The sequence below is a fragment of the Podarcis filfolensis genome, assembly GCF_964270895.1.
Source record: "Podarcis filfolensis genome assembly, chromosome: 11".
In the NCBI taxonomy this organism is placed as follows: domain Eukaryota; kingdom Metazoa; phylum Chordata; class Lepidosauria; order Squamata; family Lacertidae; genus Podarcis; species Podarcis filfolensis.
In genome coordinates this window covers 12,356,220-12,383,166 of record NC_139613.1, presented here as the reverse complement: position 1 = coordinate 12,383,166, position 26,947 = coordinate 12,356,220, and the positions used below count along the sequence as shown (strand labels likewise).

At 44.0% G+C, this 26,947-nt stretch overlaps 1 protein-coding gene across 3 annotated transcripts in view; it reads right to left on the bottom strand.

The window, feature by feature from the left end:
* Positions 1-26,947, bottom strand: part of DCC (DCC netrin 1 receptor) — a gene marked incomplete at its 5' end in the record, with an annotated part of 927,493 nt that overhangs the window by 8,330 nt on the left and 892,216 nt on the right. For all 3 annotated transcript variants that reach the window (XM_083575505.1, XM_083575506.1, XM_083575507.1), the window contains 3 exons: positions 6,326-6,538; positions 21,194-21,349; positions 26,451-26,567. In XM_083575505.1, coding sequence (XP_083431631.1) covers positions 6,326-6,538; positions 21,194-21,349; positions 26,451-26,567 — 486 coding nt within the window. The remainder of the gene's footprint in view (positions 1-6,325; positions 6,539-21,193; positions 21,350-26,450; positions 26,568-26,947) is intronic.

Sequence of the window (26,947 nt, the reverse complement as noted above, 5' to 3'; positions counted from 1 at the left end):
GCTAAATGCTGAAGAATATTCAAAGCAAAGCTCTCCCAAATTAGAGTGTCACGTTGAACTTTGCCACTTATAAATATCTTTCTACTAGGAAGCATTAGACAAAAAGAGAGCCAGACATTTTCTGCATGCCTGAATCTCTTTGATAATCCAAGTTTAGCTGAAATGAAAAAGGGAAAGCTAAGAAAGTAAGTTAAATAAATTCTTCAAAAGATAACGATCAGCACCCTATCTTCACTGTAATAAATGAGTTCCTCAATAACTAGTTTTGCTGAACTTCCCAGAATCTCAAAGAAAGAACAGACGATATAGCCATCCACAGAAGATAACGGGTGTGTGTTTTAAAATAATGTGATCCAAGAGGGGAAAGAGTAAAGGGAAGAAAATGTTTTTAGGCACAACTGCTTGAAGGCATTTTGATACTCTCAGTTGCTCCTCTATATGCTGTGAGGGTAGGGAAGGGAAAATCTGCCATTTTCAGGTTCTTTCAGTTTCTCATTTTATTCAGTCTTATGTTCAGTGCTTCACACCTTCCACATCAGTTTGAGATTATTTTTAAGTCCTTAAACGTGGAAAGGGGTCAAATCATCGCAAGAGGTCTTGAAATTTTGGAGGTTGGATAGTTACAATGGAATGGTCTCGGTGATGGGGCGCACATTTTTATTCTTATTTATTTATGATTGTTACTTTGCCAAAAACAAACAAACAAACAAACAAACAAACAAACAAGGAAAGAAAAAACCCCCAGCTTTTAAAATCTTTCAAAACATAAAATCAACAATAAACCAAAAACAGATTAAAGGGTACATCCACATTCTACACATCTGAGTAGGCATGTCTAAACTAAAATGTTTTTAGAGGTAAAGGTAAAGGGACCCCTGACCATTAGGTCCAGTCGTGACCGACTCTGGGGTTGCGGCGCTCATCTCGCTTTATTGGCCGAGGGAGCCGGTGTACAGCTTCCGGGTCATGTGGCCAGCATGACTAAGCCGCTTCTGGCAAACCAGAGCAGCGCATGGAAATGCCGTTTACCTTCCCGCCAGAGCGGTACCTATTAATCTACTTGCACTTGATGTGCTTTTGAACTGCTAGGTTGGCAGGAGCAGGGACCGAGCAATGGGAGCTCACTCCATCGTGGGGATTCGAACCACCAACCTTCTGATCAGCAAGTCCTAGGCTCTGTGGTTTAACCCACAGCGCCACCCGCGTCCCTAAAATGGTTTTAGTAGGTGCCAAAAAGAGAATAGTGAAGGCACCTGCCTCACATCAATAGGCAGGGAATTCCAGAGTGTAAGTGATCGAAGTAGTCGAGAGCTCATGCACTGGGTAAGGCGATCTTGCAGGTAAACTATGGAATCTGTGGCACCAGTTGCAGAATGGGACTTTTTAGAGACAGCACCTGTGTGCTGAGCAGCCAGTAACTGCATGTGTATTCAGGACTTAAAAGTAAATAAATAAACAGCATAGGTGGCACAGCTGACACAAGTCTTTCAAAGCTTATGCTAATTTCTTTCATTTCAGTTTGTTCTTCACATTTGCACAGCAATGCTAATTAAAATTATTGCCAAATAAATTACAGGACTTCTGCTCTCTCTCCTGGAACAAGCCAGTCATTCAAAATCCATTAGGCCTGGCACACAAACTATATAGCAGAATAAAGTTCGCTAATATATGCCTGGCACATGGAATATTTGCACCTGTGAGCCTGCTACGGCAGGGAGGTGGTAAGGAAGGGGGGTGGTGAAATCATGTTATTCACATGTAACTCATTAATTGATGTCACTGGGCCTTAAAGAGCTGCTTCTCTGCACAAAGGCAGATGGCTCCATTTGGGCATTGCTAATGAGAAACCAAAATGGCAATTAAGTTTCCCCTCCTCTGTCTTTGGTTTGGGACTAGCAACAGGTAGCAATTAAAGCTCAAAATTTAAAGTAAAAAAAAAATCACACACAGAGGGATAAATAAAGAAGAAGCAAATGTTGAGATAACCTCTTAATCAATGTTGTAAGAGTGAGGAATAAGCAACTGGTAGTAGTGCCAGCTCAGAAGTCTGTGCTGAATCTTCACCCCTACGCCAACTCTTCCTGAATTTCATTCTCTGCTACCTTCTGCTCATCCTCTCTCTGCTGCCACTGATCACTGATCACCCTTCCTTTCCTTGTGATGTAGTGATTAAGAGCGGTAGTCTTGTAATCTGGGGAACCAGGTTCGCTTCCCCGCTCCTCCACATGCAGCTGCTGGGTGACCTTGGGCTAGTCACACTTCTTTGAAGTCTCTCAGCCCCACTCACCTCACAGAGTGTTTGTTGTGGGGGGGGGGAGGGAAAGGAGGATATTAGCCGCTTTGAGGTTCCTTTGGGTAGTGATAAAGCGGGATATCAAATCCAAACTCTTCTTCTTCTCCTTCCTTCCTTCCTTCCTTCCTTCCAACTTGCTCTTACTTTTGTTGCCATTGCATTGGCAGCTAGCTCTCTTTGTCCACTCACTTTGCCTTGTTTGGAGAAAGGGCCCAAAGGGTGTGTGTGTGTGTGTGTGTGTTGAGGTTCTTCCTTAGAGCAAAGCATTGGAAGTGCTCTGCATTTTTACCTAAGTTCAAGCAGCGCTCTTAGGCCTTGCAGCAAGCCAGCAGAGGGGCTGGTGGTCTCCCAGCCACCTCAACCTAAATACATCACACTCTATGGAAGGAGTGGAAAGGGATTGGCCTGCAGAAGCCTGCAGAAGCCTTGCATGTGCAGCAGGAATGCTGCCACCCATGTGAGGTCAACACTAAGGCACGAGAGAAGGAGTCCATGGAGACACCAAATTGCTCCCTCCATCAGAGGCTGCTGGATCAGGCAGGTCCATCAACGTGTTTTCACCGTGGCCTATCAGATGCCCATGGGAACCCGAAGGAAGACCCAACAAAAGAGCATGCTCCCCTCCAGTGGTTCCCAGCAGCTGCTTTTCAGAAGTATTATTGCCTCTGGCCATGGAGACAGAACAGAGATACAATGCATACTGCCACTTGAGGCAGCTGCCTTAACCTGTCTCATGATTGGGCTGGCCCTGACTGGTAGCCCCTGGCTCTTACACAGCCCCTGTCCTGGTTTCATTGCTCCGCACAGTTTTTTCCTCTGGCCCCACCAGGCATGTGGCCCTCAGAAGATTTCCCAGGAGGCAACATGGCCCTCTGGCTGGAAAAGGTTCCTCATGCTTGCGTTACAGTCTCACTTTCCTTGCAAGATGTGACCAAAAAGTCTCGTGAGATGCCACCAGAGCCTTGCAAAACTTTGGCCAAACTGCACGGTCACTTGGAGGGGGGGGGAGTTTGTTTTCCACCATCCAAGTGGCTCACTCAGCATGCTGTGGTGGGCTAGCCCTGTTCCTTGGTCTTTGCAGCTAGCTGTGCTCACTCCCTGCAATCGATTAAAATGTCCAAGAAGGCTTCTTTTCTTTGAATGCAAAAACCGATTCAACAGAACGACAGCATAACAAAACGCAGTAAAACAAAGCCCTGCTCACGGGAGGTTGGAACTGTAAGTAAACTGAATTAGGCTAATTATAAAATTAATCAAACAAATGGCACTTGGGTCCTAACGCATGCCAATCCAGTAGGGCATCTCAAAGTGCCAGCAAAATCTAGAAACATGAAAGAAAAATAAAAGGGGGGAGGAGCCCTGCACAGGTTGGAAAGCAAAGAGAGAGTGATGCAGAACCACAGCAGGAATTGACTGTAGGAAAATTTTATTTCCTCCATAGGGTTATTAAACATTTCATTAGCTCATTAGTTTGACGATATATGTCTGCCAGGTGCAAATACTGGCTAGCTTATTATTACCGGAAGGCCTCCTTGAGCATATTAGCTGAAGCTTGCTTTAATAGTTCGGCAGCATTTCATATCGGTGCACAAACAAGAGAGACCTTAACAGATGTGACATTTTCCGCTCCTTCCATAGCCTCGATGCCTCAAAATGGTCGTCCTATTACAATGTTGTTTATGCATATTTTGGCATCTACAAAATATCCAGGTGCCAAACACCTGTGCTGCCATAAATCAGAGCTATATGCGCCACTTGGCAGTACGACTATGGAGCTAATATTTGATGCTATCGTCTTGATTAATGCTATGGTTTGTATGCATCAGGTCTACCAGGTTCAGTCTCTGGCTCTCTCCAGGCAAATGATCTCTGGAATGGGTCCTTAAACTCCCATAATGCCTCTTGCTGCTTGCGATGGAGGATCGAGGGGTTGCATGAGTGTGTACGGAAACTAGCCTGCTGTACAGAGGTAATCTACATTTGTTTCTGCACTTCCATCAGCACCAGTTGGCATACTCAGTGGTAAGGGATGATGAGAGTTGTTGTACAACAACACCAGGAGAGTGAAAGGATCCCCATCCTTGTTTTAAACAAACACTTGTCTTTTGCTTTTATGGCAACATTATTTTTTTAAATGATGTTTATTGTTGTAATGATCTTATTTAAGCTGCTTTATGAGGTCCACCTAAAAAGAGGTACAGTGGTACCTCGGGTTACATACACTTCAGGTTACACACTCCACTAAGCCAGAAATAGTGCTTCAGGTTAAGAACTTTGCTTCAGGATAAGAACAGAAATCAGGCTCCGGTGGCATGGCGGCAGCAGGAGGCCCCATTAGCTAAAGTGGTGCTTCAGGTTAAGAACAGTTTCAGGTTAAGTACGGACCTCTGGAACGAATTAAGTACTTAACCCGAGGTACCACTGTATATAAATAAATAAATAAATATCCCAAAGAAGTAGGGCGAGCAGGGCTGAATACATCTCATCCACTGTATTCCAAGATTTATTGCCGGCATTAGTTAGGGAAAAGACAACATTGGCGGTCCCCTTGATGTGCAGGATTTTCAGACCTTCTGTCTGTTGTCAGAAGTGGATTATTTATTGATGGGCAGCAGGTGTTTGAAGTGGGGGGGGGAACATGGTGTGGGTTTCAACTGTTGTGTAATTCTTATATGTCAGGGATTAAGAAAACCTGGAAGACTGAGCAGCTGGGAGTAATCCGATTATGGACACTTCAAACGATCTCCATTGTGCAGTATATAAACTGCAAGAAAACATTGTGTGATGGCACCTTTCATTTCTTTGAGATATTCAACTCACAATTTCACAAGATCCACTTGTAGCTTGCCATTTTGAGTCCTGCTGTTTGGTTTGGCTAACAATTGATCACTCCACAGATCTATTAGCCAGTGGCAAGACAAACAGACTACAGCAAACATGGTCTTGGCAGGCAGAACTATCAAAAGCTGCCATGAGCATGGGAATTTAGGGCATCTACAGTGAGGGGGGAAAGTATTTGATCCCCTGCTAAATTTGCCTCGAAATCAGCCTCAAAATCTTACTGACTTGGAGAGGATCTGCAAAGAGGAGTGGGACAAAATACATCCTGAGATGTGTACAAACCCGGTGGCCACCTACAAGAAACGTCTGACCTCTGTAATTGCCAACAAGGGTTTTGCCACCAACTACTAAGTCATCTTTTTGCAAAGGGATCAAATACTTATTTCACTCATTATAATGTACATCAATCTCTGACTTTTGTCTTCTGGGTTTCTGGGGGTTTTCCTGTTGTTATTCTGTCTCTCACAGCTACAACAAACCTACCATTAAAATTATGGACTGGTCATTTCTTCATCAGAGGGCAAATGGGCAGATTTAGCAGGGGATCAAATACTTCCCACCCCTCACTGTATCCTAATGCCTAGGTCAATGTATTTCTTGTCCATGTTAACGTTGCATATTTTCAATCATTTGCCCATATTATTATTATATTAACGTATCAAGGCAAAAAGGGCATTTCTGTAAATATTTCCTTTTAAATGCACATTTTCCTGCATGCGTTTTTCTCCTAATACTGAATGAAGAACTGCATTGCAAAATCTGGACAAGTGTGCATTCTGAACGATAACTGCATTCTGATCCACATGTTAGTCCAGGCAGTTGGAATTTGGCCAGCTTGCCAATGCCACTCATTAGAAAGAAGACACGATACTGTGTGTGATGTAATATTTACATGCTAAAACTTATAGCGTGTAAATCAGAGACATATTTTTGTTTTGTGCTGTAAGCCTCCACACTTAGCTCCATCTCTGTACTGCACAACCACAGGGCGAAATAAGACATGCATATTTCCACTGCAGCTATAGGTCCAGGTCACTAGAAGCCGCAGTGGCCCAGAGTGCCCATCACCAACTTTGGTCCTACCTGGAGTTTGAAACTAGGACCTTCTGCAAGCAAATTAGAGGTTCTACCATGGGGTGAAGGGCCTTCATTGTGTCGTGGGCACTCTATTTTTTTCCAGAGATCACTTACCTGTTTGAGATAGAAGGGGTGTATAAGGGACTTTCGGTTCTATTGCACTCATTGGCGGAGGTAGCAAGGGGTTGGCGAAGCTGCGCAGTGGATGTGTAGGCCGGACACATGCTGTGGGAATTGTCCTGCTTGGGGCATCTTCGCTGCTGGAGTGTTCAGGCTGCGTCTGCGGTAACATGGATGTCTGCTGCGGGGCTGGTCCTTCAGTCACTGCTGCAAGAGGGAAGATGGAAGAAGATGTAATCAACTTGAACACCAACCTGAACCATAAGGTCATTTATAAATAATAAGTATAAATATTGTTAATCCAGCACCACCACAACAACAACTCTTTACTGGGTCTGTTCCGGTTCCTATATTTATGAGGAGCTGGGCATTCTTTCTTAGGAGTGAAAACCTTGGCATCATCATGGGTGGGGATGTGTAGCAGTTGGATAGATCTCTGAGCTTGCAGATACACCTTGCACTCCCTGCTTGAGCCATACCAGTAGAGATTGGAGAAGGTTTTCCTCCACGTTGCAGAAACAGTCCTTAGCCGCCTTAGCACTTAATAGGAAGACTTGAATCCCATAAAATGAGTGGCATCCAGTACCCTAACCACAAGCAAGAAAAAGGCTGTTTTTGGAAATATGACTGGGGTGGAGGCGAAACCTATTATCTGGCCTTTGGTGAAAGGCAGGTCCCACCACCACATCAACAGATTTCAGCCTGGAACAAATGAGTCTTTAAAGTACATGTAAGGGGCCTTCCATGGTTCCATAGGAATGGAGTTCCCTAACCATGGGGCTGGGACGCGGGTGGCGCTGTGGTCTAAACCACAGAGCCTAGGGCTTGCCGATCAGAAGGTCGGCAGTTCGAATCCCTGCGACAGGGTAAGCTCCTGTTGCTCGGTCCCTGCTCCTGCTAACCTAGCAGTTCGAAAGCACGTCAAAGTGCAAGTAGATAAATAGGTACCGATCCGGCAGGAAGGTAAATAGCGTTTTCATGAGCTGCTCTGGTTCGCCAGAAGCGGCTTAGTCATGCTGGCCACATGACCCGGAAGCTGTACGCCGGATCCCCTGGCCAATAAAGCGAGATGAGCGCCGCAACCTCAGAGTCATCTGCGACTGGACCTAATGGCCAGGGGTCCCTTTACCTTTCCCTTTAACCATGGGGCCACCGCAAAGAAGATCCTATCCCTTTTGCCTGCCAACCCTAATTGACCATGTTTGTAGGCACTCAAGGAGGGTCTCTGAAGTTGAGAAGAACATAAGAAGATCCCTGCTGGATCTTCAAATCAAAGGCCCATCTGGTCTGGAATCCTGTTCTCACAGTGGCCAACAAGATGCCTCTGGACTTGAGTGCAAGTGTGCCCCCGCCATCTGCAACTGGCTTTCAGATGAATACTTCCTGAGACAATAGATGTGGAGCATAGCCATTATGGCTAGTAACCATTGGTAGCTTTATCCTCCAGGAATTTGTTTAAGCATTTTTTAAAAGCCGTCTAGTTTGGTGGCCATCACCACATCTAGTGGGATCAGACTCCACAGTTTAACAATGCACTGTGAGAAGTACTTCATTTTGTCGGTCTTAAATCTTCCAACATTCAGCTTCATGGAATGTCCATAAATCCTAGTATTATAAGAAAGGGAGATAAAATCCCCCCTCCCCCGATCTTAATAAATAAGCAGGATCATAGAATTTAATGAAAGCTTCTGAGAACGGAGCCAACTAATGAAGTCATTTCATATTGTGGCTACCTCTTTAAGAATATCTATTTGTCTAGCTCATATTGTTCAGGTACAATACAAATCAACAGCTTATAAGTACAAATACAGAAAATGAGATTCTGCACATGCACAGGTAAATCTTATGCACTTGATTCTAATTTAGTGCCAGACACCAATTAATGCTCAAGTAGAGGAAAGTAGTTAAGCCCAGTGATGTTCTTGAGCCTTTGGGAAGGAGGAAGAGTTGGCATTTTCAGCAAATCAAATATAGTGCACCTAACATTAAGTTGTGAGCTTTTGGGGGGCAGGTCTGAAAGTTTTCTAAAAATACAGTTGGTGATCTGTTTCTGAATTGAACTCAGAGCAATACAGTGGATGCTCGGGTTGTGAACGTGATCTGTGTAGGGTGCACGTTCGCAACCTGCAGCGTTCGCAACCCACAGTGGCGCGTCTGTGCACGCACGGATGCGATTTGGCGCTTCTGTGCATGCGCAAAGCACAATTTAGCACTTCTGCGCATGCGTGACCCCCGAAACCCGGAAGTAATCCATTCCGGTGGGTCCGTAACCCAAAAAAACGCAACCTGAAGCGTCTGTAACCCGAGGTATGACTGTACTCCCATTGCTAGCATCAACCTGTATCTATCTACTTACTTCTGTTACAGTGCACTGCTGAATTTGGGCAGAGCCCAATAATTGGCTGTCTATGCATGAGTTTTCAGGGGAGGGGGACACACACACCTGGGGACTGTACTTCTTAACTTTTCTACTGTGATTTCAGGATTTGAAAAAATCAACAAAAGACTTAAGTAAAGCAGCTGAGTAAGGAAGACAGTGACAGAAATTGCTGCATACAGGATCCTTTGTGTAGAAGCCTATGGCATTATGATATCTACACCTTCTGACAAAGACTGTAGACAAAGGGCTTGCTTAATTAATTTCTATTTAAACCAAATGCCATATCCTTCCTTGAGACAGTTGCAATATTGCCAGAGCTGTTGCTTTATGCTTTATTATCCTGTATTGAGAGTCAATTTTTCTCTGATTTGAATATGCCACTTCAAACCTTCACATTTAAATTGGGCTCTCCCATTGTCTGGAGTATTGCTTATAGATGAGGAATAAGGAAAGGAAAGGAAAGGAAAGGAAAGGAAAGGAAAGGAAAGGAAAGGAAAGGAAAGGAAAGGAAAGAAAAGAAAAGAAAAGAAAAGAAAAGAAAAGAAAAGAAAAGAAAAGAAAAACAGCCTGTGCGCTTTCAGCCCTCAATAGTAGCATGGATACCAAAACAGAAATATGAACCCAACTCACCCTCTATCCTGGACACAAAGTCAATGGGGTGACTATTTCACATGTGATGCTATTGCTGGCGATGCTACTAGGGCTGCGCAGGATCAGTCTCAGCTGGGTAGGGACTATTCCCTCTCCCAATGCAAACCCCTTATTCATATGTGAATTTTGCCCCAGCTTTTAGTGGAACTTCACTTTGAATAAAAAAAAAACAAAGCCATTTTCTTATTACCCTCCCCCCTCTAGCAGCTGAGAGACCATGGTGTTTGGAGATAAGAGTGTGTGCTGTATATGCATGCATGAGAAGTTTGGTGCCCCTTTTCTCAATTAAAGGAGTCCTGGTAATTAGAACCATGAAGATTCTTGCTTGACAGCTTGGAATGTTGTTTCTAGTCAGCGAGAGAGTATTGAACACTGATATGATCCAGGCCTGTCACAAGCATTCAGGACTCATGTAATGTGTGCAGAGGATGGCGACCAAGATGATCAAGGGTCTGGAAACCAAGCCTTATGAGAAACAGTTAATAATAAATAATAATAATAATAATAATAATAATAATAATAATAATAATAATAATTTATACCCCGCCCTCCCCAGCCAAGACTGGGCTCAGGGCGGCTAACACCAGGTATAAAAACAACTGATTAAAATACAACTTAAAAACAAGATTAAAATACAACATTAAAATGCAGCCTCATTTCAGTAGAAACTCAAATCAAAATCTTTGAGGGAGTTAGGTATGTTTAGTGTAGGAAAGAGAAGACTTTGAGGAGATATGATAGTATCTAAAGGACTGTCACATGGAAGAAGGAGCATGCTTGTTTTCTCCTGCTCTGGAGGGTAGGATTCAACCCAATGGCTTCAAGTTAGAAGGAAGGAGATTCTGATTAGACATCGGAAAGAGCTTTCTGACAGTAAGAGTTGTTCGGCAGTGGAATGGACTCCCTCAGAAGGCAGTGATCTCTTCTTCCTTGGATATTTTTTAAGCAGAAGTTGGATGGCCATCTGTCATGGATGCTTTAGTTGAGATTCCTGCATTGCAGGTGATTAGACTTGATGACCCTTGGGATCCCTTCCACTGCTACAATTCTCTGATTCTATCTCTCAAAGGCATGCAACAAACACCCCTGGAATGAAGCCATCATGTAAAAGTTGGAGGCAGGAGTGAAAGCGAAAGATAATCCAACAGGAAAAGGTTGTTCTACACAACATAATTTCCCTCCCTCTTCTCTAGCCACTTTGTACGCAGGCTAGTAATTACAGGCTGATTATTACAGCTCAGGGCATCTTAATGAATGTGGCCCAAACTGCTCTGCTAACATGAGGCAGCCATAACTTCAGAGGGCCACCTGGAGAGGAACGAGAGTTCAACTCAATTTTCATGTCCATTTGTTGCTTGGTTACAAGTCTGGCAAGGATGTTAAATTATTGCTCCCATGCGTTTATTCACATCAACGAGTGTTTCATTTTCCCAAAGAGCATAAAGTTAAACGCAGAGGGCATGCACCTGAAGTACCAGCACTGTGGGAAGTTGAGGGCCTGATAATGAGTAATCCCATCAAATTGGTAAAAAAACACCCACTACGAGGGCTATTCATAAATGCCACACCTTTTATTACAGACAACACAAAGACACAAAACAGAATGTCATAAAAATGTCACAGTATTAACAAAATAAGTCAGAAATGGGCTAACTGCTTTTGGCCCATTTCATAAAACATTTAAGATAAAATCTGAATGAATGAAGGAAACACTAAAACAATGGGGTTTGAGAAGGTGGTCTATGCCTCTAGACCTTGACATGCAGCTGAAAATATATCTCCAGTTGTGTGTCAGGTATTTGACCTCTCTGTGAAACCCGTACTTTCATCAGTCTGGCTACTCCCAACATCTCCCTCCATGTGCATCAGGGATGGAGAACCTGCAGCTCTCCAGATGTTGTTGGACTCCAACTCTCAGCATCCCCGATCATGGTCCATACTGGATGGGGCTGATGGGAGCTGGAGTTCAACAACATCTGGAATGCCGTAAGTTCCCCAATTCCTGATATATGTAATACTAGAGGCATCTGCTAGAGCAGGCATGGCCAAACTTGGCCCTCCAGCTGTTTTGGCACTACAACTCCCACCATTCCTAGCTAAGAGGACCAGTGGTCAGGGATGATGGGAATTGTAGTCCCAAAACAGCTGGAAGGCCAAGTCTGGCCATGCCTGTGCTAGAGAGAAGACCCCAATTTTGGCAGAGGAGATGTAGACTTCATGGAGGCTTTATGTATATTGAACATTTCTGCATCATGGGAGGCTGAACCTTTCACATATGAGGAAAGATGGCAGAGAGGAACCGATCCATACTAGAAAAGTCACATGTTTCATATACATCTTGGCAATGGGGCTTGGCAGTTGTAGTTCCCATAAAACATCCCTGGAGTAGCAAAGGCCTTTGTGAATCTCTCACTTCTCTTGGTTTGAACCATCCCATTATCACCTCTAATAAATGGAGCATGATTCCTCCTGAAATCTCTAGTTGTGAGGAAGTTTCCATTTGGATCAGGGCCGTGACACCACGGAAGGCTTTGCTAACCACTTCCCTATGTCCTATTTCTCCGACTGAATTCTCCCCTCCCCCAGTTGTTACTGGCTATAGCGGGAGAGGTCAGGTGCAATATGGACATTTGCCCCTCCCTACGCCCCACTGTGGGGATGCGGGTGACACTGTGGGTTAAACCACAGAGCCTAGGACTTGCCGATCAGAAGGTTGGTGGTTTGAATCCCCACGACGGGGTGAGCTCCCGTTGCTCGGTCCCAGCTCCTGCCAACCTAGCAGTTCGAAAGCACGTCAAAGTGCAAGTAGATAAATAGGTACCGCTCCAGCGGGAAGGTAAACGACGTTTCCGTGTGCCACTCTGGTTCACCAGAAGCGGCTTAGTCATGCTGGCCACATGACCGAGAAGCTGTACGCTGGTTCCCTCGGCCAATAAAGCGAGATGAGCGCCGCAACCCCAGAGTCAGCCACGACTGGACCTAATGGTCAGGAGTCCCTTTACCTTTACGCCCCACTGTAGATAACAGCAACTTGAAGAAACCAATTTAAGCTTTGGGAATGGAGTGGAATAAAGGGATAACAACCTTTGTCCTTCAGTGCCATATTCTCAGCCCAAATTGGACCTCCATCTTGGCTATTTTTAATGTCCGATCATAAATTTCCCACCTCAGGTCTAGTTTGGCCATAAATGGCAGAAAATTATTATTATACTGTTGGAGGCCAAATCTGTGTGTGTTAATGCTTCTTTACAGAAAGATGTGATTGTCAGGATGTTGAATTCCAAACCAGATCCCTCATTCTGTGCTTGCATGCTCTGATCTCAGGGGCCTGGGCTGCACAAAGCCCTGCAAATGAAAGGCATGTCTTAATCTAAAACACAGTGGTTTAATCCACTGCAGGTACAAAAGCCTCTTAATATCTATGCCGGTGGGAACACCTAGGGCTTAGCAGTCAGTCATGCAACATTCATCAAGAGCCCCCAAGACCCAAGGATTTCGGTGTTTTTTGCTGGAGGTAACAGCCTCTCTGCTTATCTACATGATGAGAGCAGACCGTTGCACTCTAGTGCCATTGCTTGCAAAAGCTGATGCGGCCCGGAAGGGCCAGCAGCAGAAAACTAAAAAAGAGCATAGCCAGGTGAACTCTCCAGGCACATTATAATGAAGAATGCCTTGGGGTGTGCATATATTTCTCTATAGGCACCAAATGAGATACTAACTAAGTAGGAAATGCTGGACTGAAATGCATCATTACTATGCTTTCCCAGAATCAGATTATCCAATTCCTGGGAAATACTGGGGAGAATTTTGTCATAATGAACTGCAGACACTGGAGACTAGCTGAAAGCTACAAGGGAAAGCAGAGGTCAGTGCCATTTGCAAAAAGCTTTCCTGTGTATAGTTAAGTTCCCCCAGTTTCTCCTAATGACTAGAGAACAAGCGAGTTTGTGCTCATTTCCTTCTGCTGCTTCTCTTGGTCACTGCAGTCCTTCAGCAATAAACAATTGGTATTGATGTTGCCAGAGCTCATAATTATCTCGTTCAAAATACAAATTTGCTTAGCTTGTGAGGCTGAAATGCAATACAGATTAGCTTGGGATGTAAAAAAGGGTTCTGCGTGTGCACACACACACAGAGTGCATTTTCAATTTAAGTCTTCTTTTTTCGTTTGTTAGAGTCTTAGACAATAGTTCCAGCTCAGATGGATCTAAGCAAATGAACACAAATGCGTATTTTTTTAGGTTCTGTGTAAATCTAGAAAAAGTCCAGAAAGCCCATGGATCTTGGGACAAAGAAAGCATACAACCCCTGAGCTTATCTGACCATGATGATCAAGGGTCTGGAAACCAGGCCTTATGAGGAATGGTTGAAGGAGCTGGGTATGTTTAGTCTGAGAAGAAGAAGAAGAAGAAGAAGAAGAAGAAGAAGAAGAGGAGGAGGAGGAGGAGTTTGGATTTGATATCCCGCTTTATCACCACCCGAAGGAGTCTCAAAGCGGCTAACATTCTCCTTTCCCTTCCTCCCCCACAACGAACACTCTGTGAGGTGAATGGGGCTGAGAGACTTCAAAGAAGTGTGACTAGCCCAAGGTCACCCAGCAGCTGCATGTGGAGGAGCGGAGATGCGAACCCGCTTCCCCAGATTACGAGTCTACTGCTCTTAACCACTACACCACACTGGCTCTCCCAGGAGACTGAGAGGAGATACGATAACCATCTTCAAATACCTACCTCGACTATATATTTTGTCCAGCTGTCTCCCTATCTAGGGCTGCCATGAAATACCTAACTGGAGCTCCACCAAGACTGCAGCTATTGAACCTAACCATTCTTTGCATCCCTTCTGGTACTGGTTTCTCCCCATTTGCTGAAACATTTCCCAAATGTCATATTATTCAAGCTTTGGATGTCTTCACCCATATGCTCTCTTCCGTAGCAGCTAGGGTGGGTGGAGGAGTCTTACTTCATCAAGCCTTCATATGGCAAATCCAGATGTCTCTCTGCGTGTGTGTCAGCGCATGACACTTGGGTTTCCTTCCAATGTCAACTTTCATTTTGAATTTTTAGCTCCTGTGGCTTTAGAAAGGCTTTCAAGAACGACAGTGCATGTCGAACGGTCCATCAGGCTGACTGCCAACCTGCGTAATCACCACTAGAGCGTGAAATATCACCAAAGGATAGGTAAGGTAAAGGTACCCCTGCCCGTACGGGCTTGAAGTTGTTAAAAATTTGCCTTTTGCCTTAAATACTCTTTGCTCTTCATTCCACAAACTGTCTCTGCATGGGTACAATATTACAAAATGGTTAAAAGCCACGGCCGTGGACAAGCAGATGAAATGAAATTAATACAGTAATGAGATATAAACTGCCATTAGATCCATTAGTCACATTGCTCAGCTATATAAAGGACGCAGCTCTATCTGAAGATAGAGAAACGATAATAAAGCTTTTGGCGGCGGCACAAGCAACCCTCTGTGCAAACTACAAAAAAACACAAACCACGAAGTAAGTAATGGTACATGCTCAGCATCAGACAAAGGGCTCAGAAATCACGTTTCAGGAGTTCAGGAGTGGGGCAGAAAGTTCAGAATTGGACAAGAGCGTCCCAACAAGTTCTTGCACCCCACCTGCCAGGCAAGCCTTTAAAGATTAGGTGTAATGTGCTCACGTGTGAGACTAACTATCTTTGCAGGAATGCTGAGATAGCAAACATGGGTTTTGTTAGTGTGGGTGGGTGGGTCTGTTCCAATCTGATAAGGTGGTGCCTGGCTCCCCCTGGCTGTTCAAAACACTCCCTGCCCTCCATTGAGGTACAGTGGGACCTCTGGTTATGAACTTAATTCGTTCCGGAGGTCCGTTCTTAACCTGAAACTGTTCTTAACCTGAGGTACCACTTTAGCTAATGGGGCCTTCTGCTGCTGCCACACCGCTGGCATGCAATTTCCCTTCTCATCCTGGGGCAAAGTTCTCAACCTGAGGTACTACTTCTGGGTTAGCATCTGTAACCCAAAGTGTTTGCAACCAGAGGTGTTTGTAACCCGAGATACCACTGTACTCTGCTCTGCATGAAGTTCAGCGGGTTGGGGGAGAGAGAGCTAACAACCCTGCTCCCCTTCTGCACATTTCTACCCAAAATCACAGCTTCTTATATGTTTCTGATTGCATGTAGCAAGGACACACTCACTAGTGGCCCACTGGGGGCATTTCCTTTTGAGACCATGTAGTCCACCACATGCTTGCTGTGGTGGATGCCCTAGCATCAAGGTCATACCACTGATTTCATGGACCCTGATCTGGACAAGGTGCTCATCATGCCTGGAACAGTTTTCCATGGGCCTGGACCAGCTTCAGTACTCTAATTCAATGTTATCATACACAGGGTGCAATAAAGTTCTTATTGTTTGAGGTTGGAGCATTAATGGGGGGGCCTGTGGCCCTCCGGAAGTTGTTGGGCTCCCACCAGAAAGGCCAATGGTCAAGGAAGATGGGAGTTGTAGTCCAGAACAAAATCCAGGGTCGGTAGCCTAGAATACGCAGCTTAGATGTTTCCATCACACACACACACACACACACACACACACACACACACAGAAACCGCGCCATGGGTTGAGATCACTCTGACAAGATATGCACCTTTATTTTCTGGCAGAAGGAAAAAGAAGAAAGAAGCCAATGCAAACTCATTATTCTGGTCAATTGCTACCACCCGCTTTGACAGCAGACAAAATGGCAGACAGGTTTATCATCCAGTGGAGGCAGGCATGACTGAAGTCTGCCTTTCCCCTTCATTTTCTTCAGTTTCTCTTTCAGCAGATGGCTGAGGGAGAATATTGGCCTTTTCTTCTTTTTTTGCTAAAGCTGATTTTTTTTTTTTAGCATTGGCTTCTTTCTAGTTCATTAGAAATGGGTTTCAAGAACAGAAAAGAGGGATTCAATCACGGCCCATTTGGCAGGATGAATGGCTGAACCGTCCATGGTGTCATTGCATATGATGAATTTGAAGGGTGCCTCTCTCCAATCAATAGTATGTGCAGTCATGTAATAATGTAGGGACTGTGACTCTGAAATGAGTTACTGCAGTGCACAGTTTGTACTTGTCTACATTTGAGCATGGATCTCATGGCTCAAGTTAAATACTCCTGGTGCACATATCCAACATCTCACTATATCTCATTTATGAACCCATGAAGTTATCCTACACTGGGTAAAACCACAGGAACACTCAGCTCAGTACTGTTATGAGACCCCTAGTCCCCCCAAAGAGGTACAATTCCCAACACCCTTAACAAACTACTAGTCCCAGGATTCTCTGGAGGAAGCCATGGCTATGTAAGAGTGGTTGAGATGTATGGTGTTGAGGTAACCAACTGTCAGGGACTGGCTAGATGAGGAGCAATGGTAGGAAGCTACAGCTGAAGAACTTCCCAAGGTAGCATCAGAGTGGGAAGGCAAATGGTGGCGGGATACAGAAGACATGTCAGAGGGAACTTCCGGGTTGGCGCCTCTGGCAATGGCGGAGCTCCTCCGTTCGGGAGGAACTTGCTCCGTGAAAAACAGGGTCTGACCGCCACGGCGAAGGTGGAGACCCATCGAAATCACAAGTGGGAGAAGCTTGTGAACCTGGGATTCGGCTGGCACCTTTTGCGCCTCCCCTACTCGCGGGGAAACCCTGTTTTGGGGATCCGGAGCGACGTGGGGTGAGTGGCGCGGTGCTTTGAATCGACTGCTTCTTTCACGGAGTGAAGCCGCATTGCTGTTGCCAGAGAGCGCTGACTTTTTCCTGTGGACAATTGGATTTTAAACAACTACCCGTGAGTAGAACGGAAAATTGGATTTTTAAATACCTTAATTTGGCACTGAAGCGGGAAGGTCATAAACAGGAAGTCCGCCTTCCGCTTTTGTAAATAGACTGAAGCAAAGACGTTACAAGCTAAAGTCTTTGAAAGCTTTTGGCAAAGGATTAAATTTCCATTGGTTTAAAATACAAAACCCCCCTTGGAAGCAGGAGAAGAGGGGGAAATTTTGGACCTAGTGAGCCTGCAGGAGAGAGTGAAAAATCAAATTACCACTGCTCTGAACCTGGGAACGGGCTGCCAGATGACGTTTGGAGAGAGTGCATTGACAGAACGGATTTGACAGCTAGCTAAATAAGAGTAAGATACTGTTTCCATTGTCCTCTTCTGCGTTTAAAAAGGAGGAAAAGTAACTGAAATTTGAAACTATCTTTAATGCTTGAGTTGTGCCAGAAAGAACTGATACAAGTGGAGACTGTTTTCCTCTAGAAGGAGCTTTTGAAACTGTTACAGGAGTGTAACTGGGGGATTTCCAGCTGCAGATAAGGATTCTGAGAACCAGAGATTGACCTTGGACCATTTAAAAATGTTGACAGGAGAGGCCATTGTGACTGTTTTATGTAAGATAAGCTGTTCGCTGGGACAGCTTCACAAGAAGATGGATGACATGACTTTTAAAGTTGATAATTTGGAACAGAAAGTGACTAATTTGAGTCAAAAAGCGAACACCAACACAGAAATAATTCAGGATTTGGTACAGGAATCCACTTGGCAGGACAAATGGTGGAGGAGAAGGAGGAGAAGAAGAAAGCTGCTGTTGTTGAACATAAAGTAATACAAGCGGGATCCGTGGCTTTACAGAAGCAAATTGAGGACTATAAGTTGAGGCCTTTTATGATTGAATCTAGGAAAAGTCAGACTTTGAGGATTGGATCCCGGCTTGGACTGAAGAAGGAAAGTTGGAAAGATCCCTCTATGCAGGGACTAACTGACTTCTGGGACATGGACTTGGGCTTGGAGGAGATTGAAGTTTTGGGGGCCTTTGGATTTGGAGGAATCTTGAAATATGTCCTGAAATACTTTATGGACTTCAACTATGGAAGCTTGGCTGACCTGTTCAGAAGGAAGAAAAGTATTGATAGGTTGGAGTTTCCCCGAGATTTGCTCTTTAGCATTAAAGAAAATGAAGAAGACCTGCAGAAGGGACTTGGAAAAGAGTTAAGAGCCTCGGACATAAGATCACCAGGTTGATGGACTTTATGGAGTTGACGGAAAGGACTGGCAGAATCAGAAACCAGGGAGAGGAGATGGTGGAAGAAGATTGGAAAATTTAAAGTTTATATATAGACATATGGTAAAACTAATGAGTGATAGAAAAATGGTGGAATGATTTCTTATGGGCTTAGCAGAAATGTTATAAGGAGTTAAGCATATATAAGTATTTTAGTTTTAATGGAAAATAAGGTTAAAAAATATGTTATTTACAATATGATAGAAAATGGAGAAAGATGGAAAGGATTTGCTGAAACAATTAATAGAAGTGGAATACAAAAAGGGAGGTGAGAGGAGGTCAAGGAAACAAGGGAATGAAAGATAGAGTACGGAAAAGGGATGATGTATGTTTTTAAATTGTTTTTGTTTTGTTTTATTTAGGGTTAAGGTTAGGGAGTGGGTTTTGTTTAGTTTAATGTGTTTAGTTTTGAGTTTAGGTTGTGTTTTGCATTGTCTATATACTGTATTGTATTGTTTTTTTCTCTTTTGCTTTTTCTCCTTTCTTTTCTTTTCTTTTCTTTTTTTCCCTTTTTGTAATCTATAAAAGTAATAAATATTATTTTTTAAAAAAACAGAAGACATGTCAGAGGAAGAAGGGGGCAGATGAGTTGGCGGCTGAGCAAGCAATTATGAGAGTGAGGCAGCTGAGAAGGAGGAGGCTCAGATCCTCAGTTCTGGCAACTGCTTCATCAGGCTAGTTCTGCCCATGTTGTTCTCTGTTGGGCTTTGCCTTTCTGAATGAAAAATCAGCCTTACTGCTCATCTCTGAGTTTCTGTGCTGAACCACAGCTGAACCAGGCCTGACACCTACATTTGCAACCAGCCCCTGCCAGCACAGCAAATGGTCATGCGAGTTGTAGTCAACTAACACCTGGAAGGCATTAAGTTTGCTATCCCTCGTTTAAAGTAACTGTATCCTTTATTTACAGAACAACCCTTTCGGTGAGATAGCTGAAGTTTCCCATTTTGCTGCTATCGGCAAGAGATGACCGTGAAAAGTTCAGATGTCGCATTCAAATTCTGTGCGGGCCCTTCCGAAACATACAGTGGTGCCTCAGGTTACAGACACTTCAGGTTACAGACTCTGCTAACCCAGAAATAGTACCTGTTCAGGGAAGTTTTTAATGGGTGACATTTTAGTGTATTGTTGGTTTCTGGGGAAGCCACCCATAGTGGCTGGGGAAACCCAGCCAGATGGGCAGGGTACAAATAAATTATTATTATTATTATTATTATTATTATTATTATTATTATTATTACCTCTGGTTAAGAACTTTGCTTCAGGATGAGAACAGAAATCATGCGGTGGCGGTGCGGCGGCAGCAGGAGGCCCCATTAGCCAAAGTGGTACCTCAGGTTAAGAACAGTTTCAGGTTAAGAACGGACCTACAGAATGAATTAAGTTCTTAACCTGAGGTACTACTGTAGAGCTAACCAGGCATGAGGATACTGCAAAGAAAATCAACCACTGGGCTGGTGTCTCATGTCAGTGGTAATGTGTACAGAGTGTCATGTTTTCGTCTGGTTGCCTATGAATGCCTCTTGCTTTGACAGCCAGAGGAGTGTGGATACTAGGCACACCAGCGGTAACAATGGGAAAAAGAATGCAATCTTGAGAGTAGTCCCTCTCTCTTTCAGCTTCAGTTCCCGGTCTGCTAAATGGGAGGGGGTGGGTGGCCTTCCTTGGGTAGTTGTGAAGGCAAAACAAGGTAAAGATCACGATCAATCAGGGATGTATAAGGATACTTAAGTTGCACGGTTCCTATCCCAGCAGGCAGAATCTTTGCTAGAGACAGAAAGAGAACAGGAGAACCCACGGTGCTTTGAGAAAACTCTCTCCCCGTCAGCTTTTGCTGCTGAGCCCCCATTGTTTGAGCCAGCAGGAGGATGGCTGAGGTGTCAGACTAAACTCGTGTGCAAGCAAGGTAAAGGAAAAAGGCAGAAGGGGAGCAAGGCAAAGGGAAATAAGCAGGTGGCATATGCAGGTCAGGACAGAAAGAAAACATGACATTTATAGGGGTCAGCAGCACTGGTTGGCAGGGTGCAACGCTTACCTAACTTCCCATCAGCACCATTGCTTTAGTGTACCAGGAGGGTAGGGGGCGAGTCAGCAATGAGGTTGTTGTGGTGCGAACACACCAACAGGACCTCTAGGTCCAAGCGTAAATGGGGGGAAATAAGCTTTTAGATGGGAGGCAGGTGGAGCTTGGGACATGGGTGGCGCTGTGCGTTAAACCACAGAGCCTAGGGCTTGCCGATCAGAAGGTCGGCGGTTCGAATCCCCGCGGCGGGGTGATCTCCCGTTGCTCGGTCCCTGCTCCTGCCAACCTAGCAGTTCAAAAGCACGTCAAAGTGCAAGTAGATAAATAGGTACCGCTCCAGCGGGAAGGTAAATGGTGTTTCTGTGCGCTGCTCTGGTTCACCAGAAGCGGCTTAGTCATGCCGGCCACATGACCCGGAAGCTGTAAGCCGGCTCCCTTGGCCAATAATTCTAAATGAGCGCTGCAACCCCAGAGTCGTCTGCGACTGGACCTAATGGTCAGGGGTCCCTTTACCTTTACCTAAGCTTTTAGATGTGCTTTCATGAAACGATGAATTGGATTATTCCATTACTTCCACCTGTCAACCCAATTTATCTGGTTCTAGGGGTCATTTCACTTTAAAAATGCATTGTTACTGGTGGGATAACACGTGTAGCATCCATTTTGTGTCTTATGTATTTCAGTGTCCTGAAGCTGAGGGGGAAAAGAGAAAACACTTTACTTACTTCTTCCTGTTCCAAATGTCCGGTCAACCGAGAGCGTTGGGAATGGCACAGGTCGAAGCGTGAACTGAGGATGTGGGTATCCACATGTGGGGGATGGCAGGATTCCTGGGTACTGAGCACTTTCTAGCGTTGGCACTGGGATGGCACTCACCACAGCTGGAAATAAAAAAGGGACAAAATAGTCTTAGTGCTGTGGATTCCCATAGAAGACTCACGAGGGAATGTTTGGGCCCAGAATTCATTCAAAGGAATGGGGTGGTGATTATTATCATGGCTGTCTGGGCAAGGGAGACTCTTTCTGAGAGGTGGGAGACATGATGTTTGGCAAAGACTCCATTGTAATATTGGAGCCTCATTGCTGGCTAGGAGAAAATAAAAGCAAAACTGCTCAATCATGTCAAAATCAGCTGCTCAAAGGAAAGAAGGCACATGATGAATTAAATTACAAATCAAGTTGATGCTATTCATAATAAAAACTGATCAATTAGCACTTATTTAAAGTTCAGCACAGCCTCCAAATTAAGAGCGAGGCATGATTTAATGGCAGTGAGTAATTGGAAGATGCCCACTGCTGTCAAATCCATGCGAGCTGCAGGAAGGTAGAATTAAAATGTGAAATTAATTTTGTTTTAAAGAAGAAAAAGAATTTATCATAGTTTATTTCTTTTTTTCCTGATTTGCCTATAGTGGTCTGAAAAATTAGAGAATAACATATTTAATGCACACCATAGAGAGGAGTTAGGAAAGAAGGGCTGGGCAGAGGGGAATCCATCTTGATCATTCTGTTTCTTGAATAAGCATGGGGGTAAAGGAGTTTATTTTGAATACATCACTCAAGGATCTCAAGGTCAGAATCATAAATCTACTGTAATCATTACTATAGCTAAATTTTACAATCACAATGATCAGGGCCAATTCAAACTGGTAATATGTTTCTCTAAATGCTTTTTTTTTGAGGTGACTGTAATAATAAAAACAAAAGTATCATTAAAGTATGCAATAATACATCTCTGATGGCAAGCAGAATACGCTCAGAAGACTGCAGAGATTGTGAGAGTTATCAACGTGTTCCTTTGTATTTCTACACAGTTACCACATTTCTCAAATGAGTCCTTCCCTAGGCGTCTCCAAACTTTTATTAAAAATCAATTTACAAAAGATACAAAAGCATCTAAGTAAAATATAACAGCAACATAGTAAGTAAACACTGCAATAAGAAGGCATTGTCCAATAGTAAAACTGTTGGGTAAGAAGAGTTGGAGCTGGCATGGTTGACATTCTGGCCCCAGGTTCATAGCTGCCCGACATTAATAGGATGTTAGCCTGCTACTGCAATTCATGGGCAAGAATTTTTATCCGGCATTCAATTTATATCATGACCTGATCTTATTTTGTTCTGATTAGATTGCTGTTATAATAAAGTAAGTATTGTGAATGTGAAGCATATTATTTATAATCTCCATGGATTTAATTGTGCGATCACTTCATTGCTTTCCCCACAACCCCATAAATATGTTTGAGATGCTCCTTCGCAACAGTGAATGTGCACTTTTTGTACTTGGAGTAGAAAACCGCAGGCCAGCTACCAACCACTAGCCTGTGAATAAATTACTGGCTGTTTGGCTTTCTCTGTCCTCCTTGCCACCTGTGCTTTCAAAGGAAAATGAAGACTTGAAGTTTCTCCCTGCTGCTGGATTCAAATACAAATTACCCATAGCTATCCGATAGGTAACCTCTTTTTGAAAGGCAGTGGCACAAAAGCAAAGCAGATAAAGAATTTTCACATTTGTGGCCTTTGAAACGGTGGAACATAAATGCTGTTGAGGATTAAACAAGAAGATTAAACACTATTTGTGAGTTGAGGATGGGTGGGCAGGGGGTGGGGTGGGGTAGAAAGAGAGATAGAGAGAGAGAACAAGAAAAACGTGGCAGCTGTCTCTCTCCTGCCCCCTCCTTCTTCCCAGCCTTCCACCTGACAAATGGATAAATAAGTTTGCATCCATGTCATGCCAGAATCCTCTATCGCAACAAGCTCAGTGGTAGCCCAACGGATTTATGCTGGCACAAGTGAGTGAAGATTCAATTTCATTTTGTGCAATTATAAAAGACATGGCTTTTACAAAGCAATTATAGCACAGATAAACAGATTACACCTACAGATTGTTGTTTTCTGAAAGAACATTTTACAACAATGGCTTATTATACATGATATAGAAGTTGTGTGTGTGTGAGAGAGAAAGGGGATGTTGCTAGCATTTTCCAAATTCAAATCAGGAAGAAGTGGCAAAAGCTGTTCTAACAAAAAGACAATGCTATCTTCTACAACTTGACTTAGACTAACACCAACCCATTTTTCCAGATGCAGCTGGCACACTGATACAGCATAATTCTGAACTGTACTACTTTGGATTGTAGGTCATGGTAGAGAGTCATGTTTTTTGAATGCACCAGCTTGAATACAATGCAAACAATAACAATAAATCACTGCATGTGTTCAAATAACACACCAAGGTAGGAACATTTTGATGCACTAGCTTTTTATGAAAATGGGGAACCGGTTCGTCCTACCTTTTTGCAGTCCGCAGTGTTATCTGCCAATTTGTTAGAGCCTAAAAGATTAAGTCCACAACTTTTTGGGGAGTGGGCGGGGCCCCTTTAGAGCCAACATTGTAGACAGATGTTCAAATGTCATTTGTGGCTTGAAGCATCTTCAACCAACTTTGACAGTTCTGCCAACCTGATCAAATTTGCAGATGACACCAAACTGGGAGGGGTGGCTAACACCCCATAGGACAGGATCACACTTCAAAACTACCTTGACAGATTAAAGAACTAGGCCAAAACAAACAAGATGAATTTTAACAGGGAGAAATGTAAAGTATTGCACTTGGGCAAAAAAAATGAGAGGCACAAATACAAGATGGGTGACACCTGGCTTGAGAGCAGTACATGTGAAAAGGATCTAGGAGTCTTGGTTGACCACAAACTTGACATGAGCCAACAGTGTGACGCGGCAGCTAAAAAAGCCAATGCAATTCTGGGCTGCATCAATAGGAGTATAGCATCTAGATCAAGGGAAGTAATAGTGCCACTGTATTCTGCTCTGGTCAGACCTCACCTGGAGTACTGTGTCCAGTTCTGGGCACCACAGTTCAAGAAGGACACTGACAAACTGGAACGTGTCCAGAGGAGGGCAACCAAAATGGTCAAAGGCCTGGAAACGATGCCTTATGAGGAACGGCTAAGGGAGCTGGGCATGTTTAGCCTGGAGAAGAGGAGGTTAAGGGGTGATATGATAGCCATGTTCAAATATATAAAAGGATGTCACATAGAGGAGGGAGAAAGGTTGTTTTCTGCTGCTCCAGAGAAGCGGACACGGAGCAATGGTTCCAAACTACAAGAAAGAAGATTCCACCTAAACATTAGGAAGAACTTCCTGACAGTAAGAGCTGTTCAACAGTGGAATTTGCTGCCAAGGAGTGTGGTGGAGTCTCCTTCTTTGGAGGTCTTTAAGCAGAGGCTTGACAACCATATATCAGGAGTGCTCTGATGGTGTTTCCTGCTTGGCAGGGGGTTGGACTCGATGGCCCTTGTGGTCTCTTCCAACTCTATGATTCTATGAACTTCAGTCTATCCTAGACAAGTTAGGTCTGGCCACAGCTATCAATACCTTGATAATACCAAGAATAGATTACTATATTGTACTTTCTTTAGGGCTGCCTTTGAGATTTATCCAAAGACTTTTGGCTTGATACAGCAGGCCCCTTATTTTCATCTTACAACAACCAGAATTTAATACTTTTTAAAAATGCAATGTGCAGGGCATCGCCTTTTTATGGGCTTTCATTGAAAAACATGATCCTCAACCTGTACTTTGAAGGAGTCCAGTCCAGAATTCTATAAACTCATTCTGTGCAGTTTGTTGAACAGCGTCTGCTTGCAGCTCAGAAACCAATTACATCCTTATTAGCTTCTAGTAATTGCTCCCTGATTAAAATGATCTGGTGCTGCCATGTATTCCAAATTATTGTTGTTGCAGGTTACTCCCTTACCCAGCAATTTGTTTACATTAGGTTTGCATAACTTTTGACCTTCCAGGACAGCGACTATTCCCCTTCAGCTACATACAGGTGAACTCTCCAGGCACTTGATCAGCCTCCCATTTTTGCTTGTAGCCTGGGAACACCAAAAAGTAAAAATGAAATGAAAATCCCCAGGGGTGGGGTTACTGAGCACCTGGAATGCCACTATAAATTCTTGGTGATTTCACATTGACCTGGGCGGGTCTGGAAATGCCAGCTGGATCATGTTGCATCTATGCTGTGGCAGCTGCATTGGCACCACGCCTATCTGTTTCTTGGTCAATTTTAATGTGTTGATATTGACCTTTGAATCTAAAATCAGACGTAGCCAATGTGTGCCTTGCAGATGTTGCTGGACCACAGCTCCCATCCATCTCAGTCAGCATAGCCAATGGTTAGGAATGATGGGAGTTGCTGTCCAACAGCACCTGCAGGGCACTGCACTAACTGCCCCTACCTCAAACTAGTTCGTGAAGAAAATCCCCAAACTCAGTTCCATGGGTGACTCTGGGTCATATCTATGCGGTAGCCTATCTTAAAGGTTTAAGTGTCTATATGCTTATCACATTTATAAATTTTAAATTTATTGTTGTACATTGTTTTAATTTCCAGTAGCACCTTAAAGACCAACTAAGTTAGTTCTTGGTATGAGCTTTCGTGTGCATGCACACTTCTTCGTGTGCATGCACACGAAAGCTCATACCAAGAACTAACTTAGTTGGTCTTTAAGGTGCTACTGGAAGGAAAAAAAAATTTTTGTTTTGACTATGGCAGACCAACACGCCTACCTATCTGTAATTGTTTTAACTGTTTGTTTTCTTTCTGGGACTGTACCCCCAAGTGTGTTTTATAAGCTGGTCTCCAACCGTAATAAATTATCTATCATCTATCTATCATCTATCTATCTATCTCTTCTTGGGAGAAAAGCAATGACAAACCTAGACAGGATCTTAAAAAGCAAGTCTTGATCGCCAAGTTCTAGGCTCTGTGGTTTAACTCACAGCGACACCTGCGTCCCTTGCATCCCTTTCAGAATTAGGGTGGGCTTTATCCTTTAGGCGAAGGAACCTGTAACCCTGACATTGGCCATGCTGGCCAGGACTGATGGGAGGCAAAGTTCAATAACATCTGGAAGGCCACAAGCTCCCCACCCCGGCTGCAGACACACAACTTACTAGGATTGCTGGGCTGTGAGTCCATTGGAATCATGAGCTTGGTGCGTGTTGCTCTGCGGGCCGCGAGTGACCGTTCCAACGTGGACATGCTGCTCCCAACTTCTTCTGTGTCCGGAGCTGGGAGATTGAAATATAAACGTTAAATGAACAAGGGTTCCATACATCAAGCTGAGTAGGTACCCTCATCCTACCCCAAGAGGGCTCCGTGCAAGATAGAAGTTTCCCCATATCTTCCCAGATGGAAAATGCTGGTCACTTGGCAAGCATCGCCTCCTCCTTAGGACCACAGAATATTTGAAAGACCACTTTGAAACAGGAAGAATTGCTTCCCCCTTTTTTGCAATTGACTTTTAATGCTAGTTCATTTCTATGAAATTTCATTGCAGCTTCGCAGTCGTGCCTCTTTGTAGCTGCAGTGAAACGCACACTGCCAAAAAACAGAGAACGAGACCCTGACTGTCATTCTAAAATGTTGTTTGTTGCCGACCTCCCTTCAA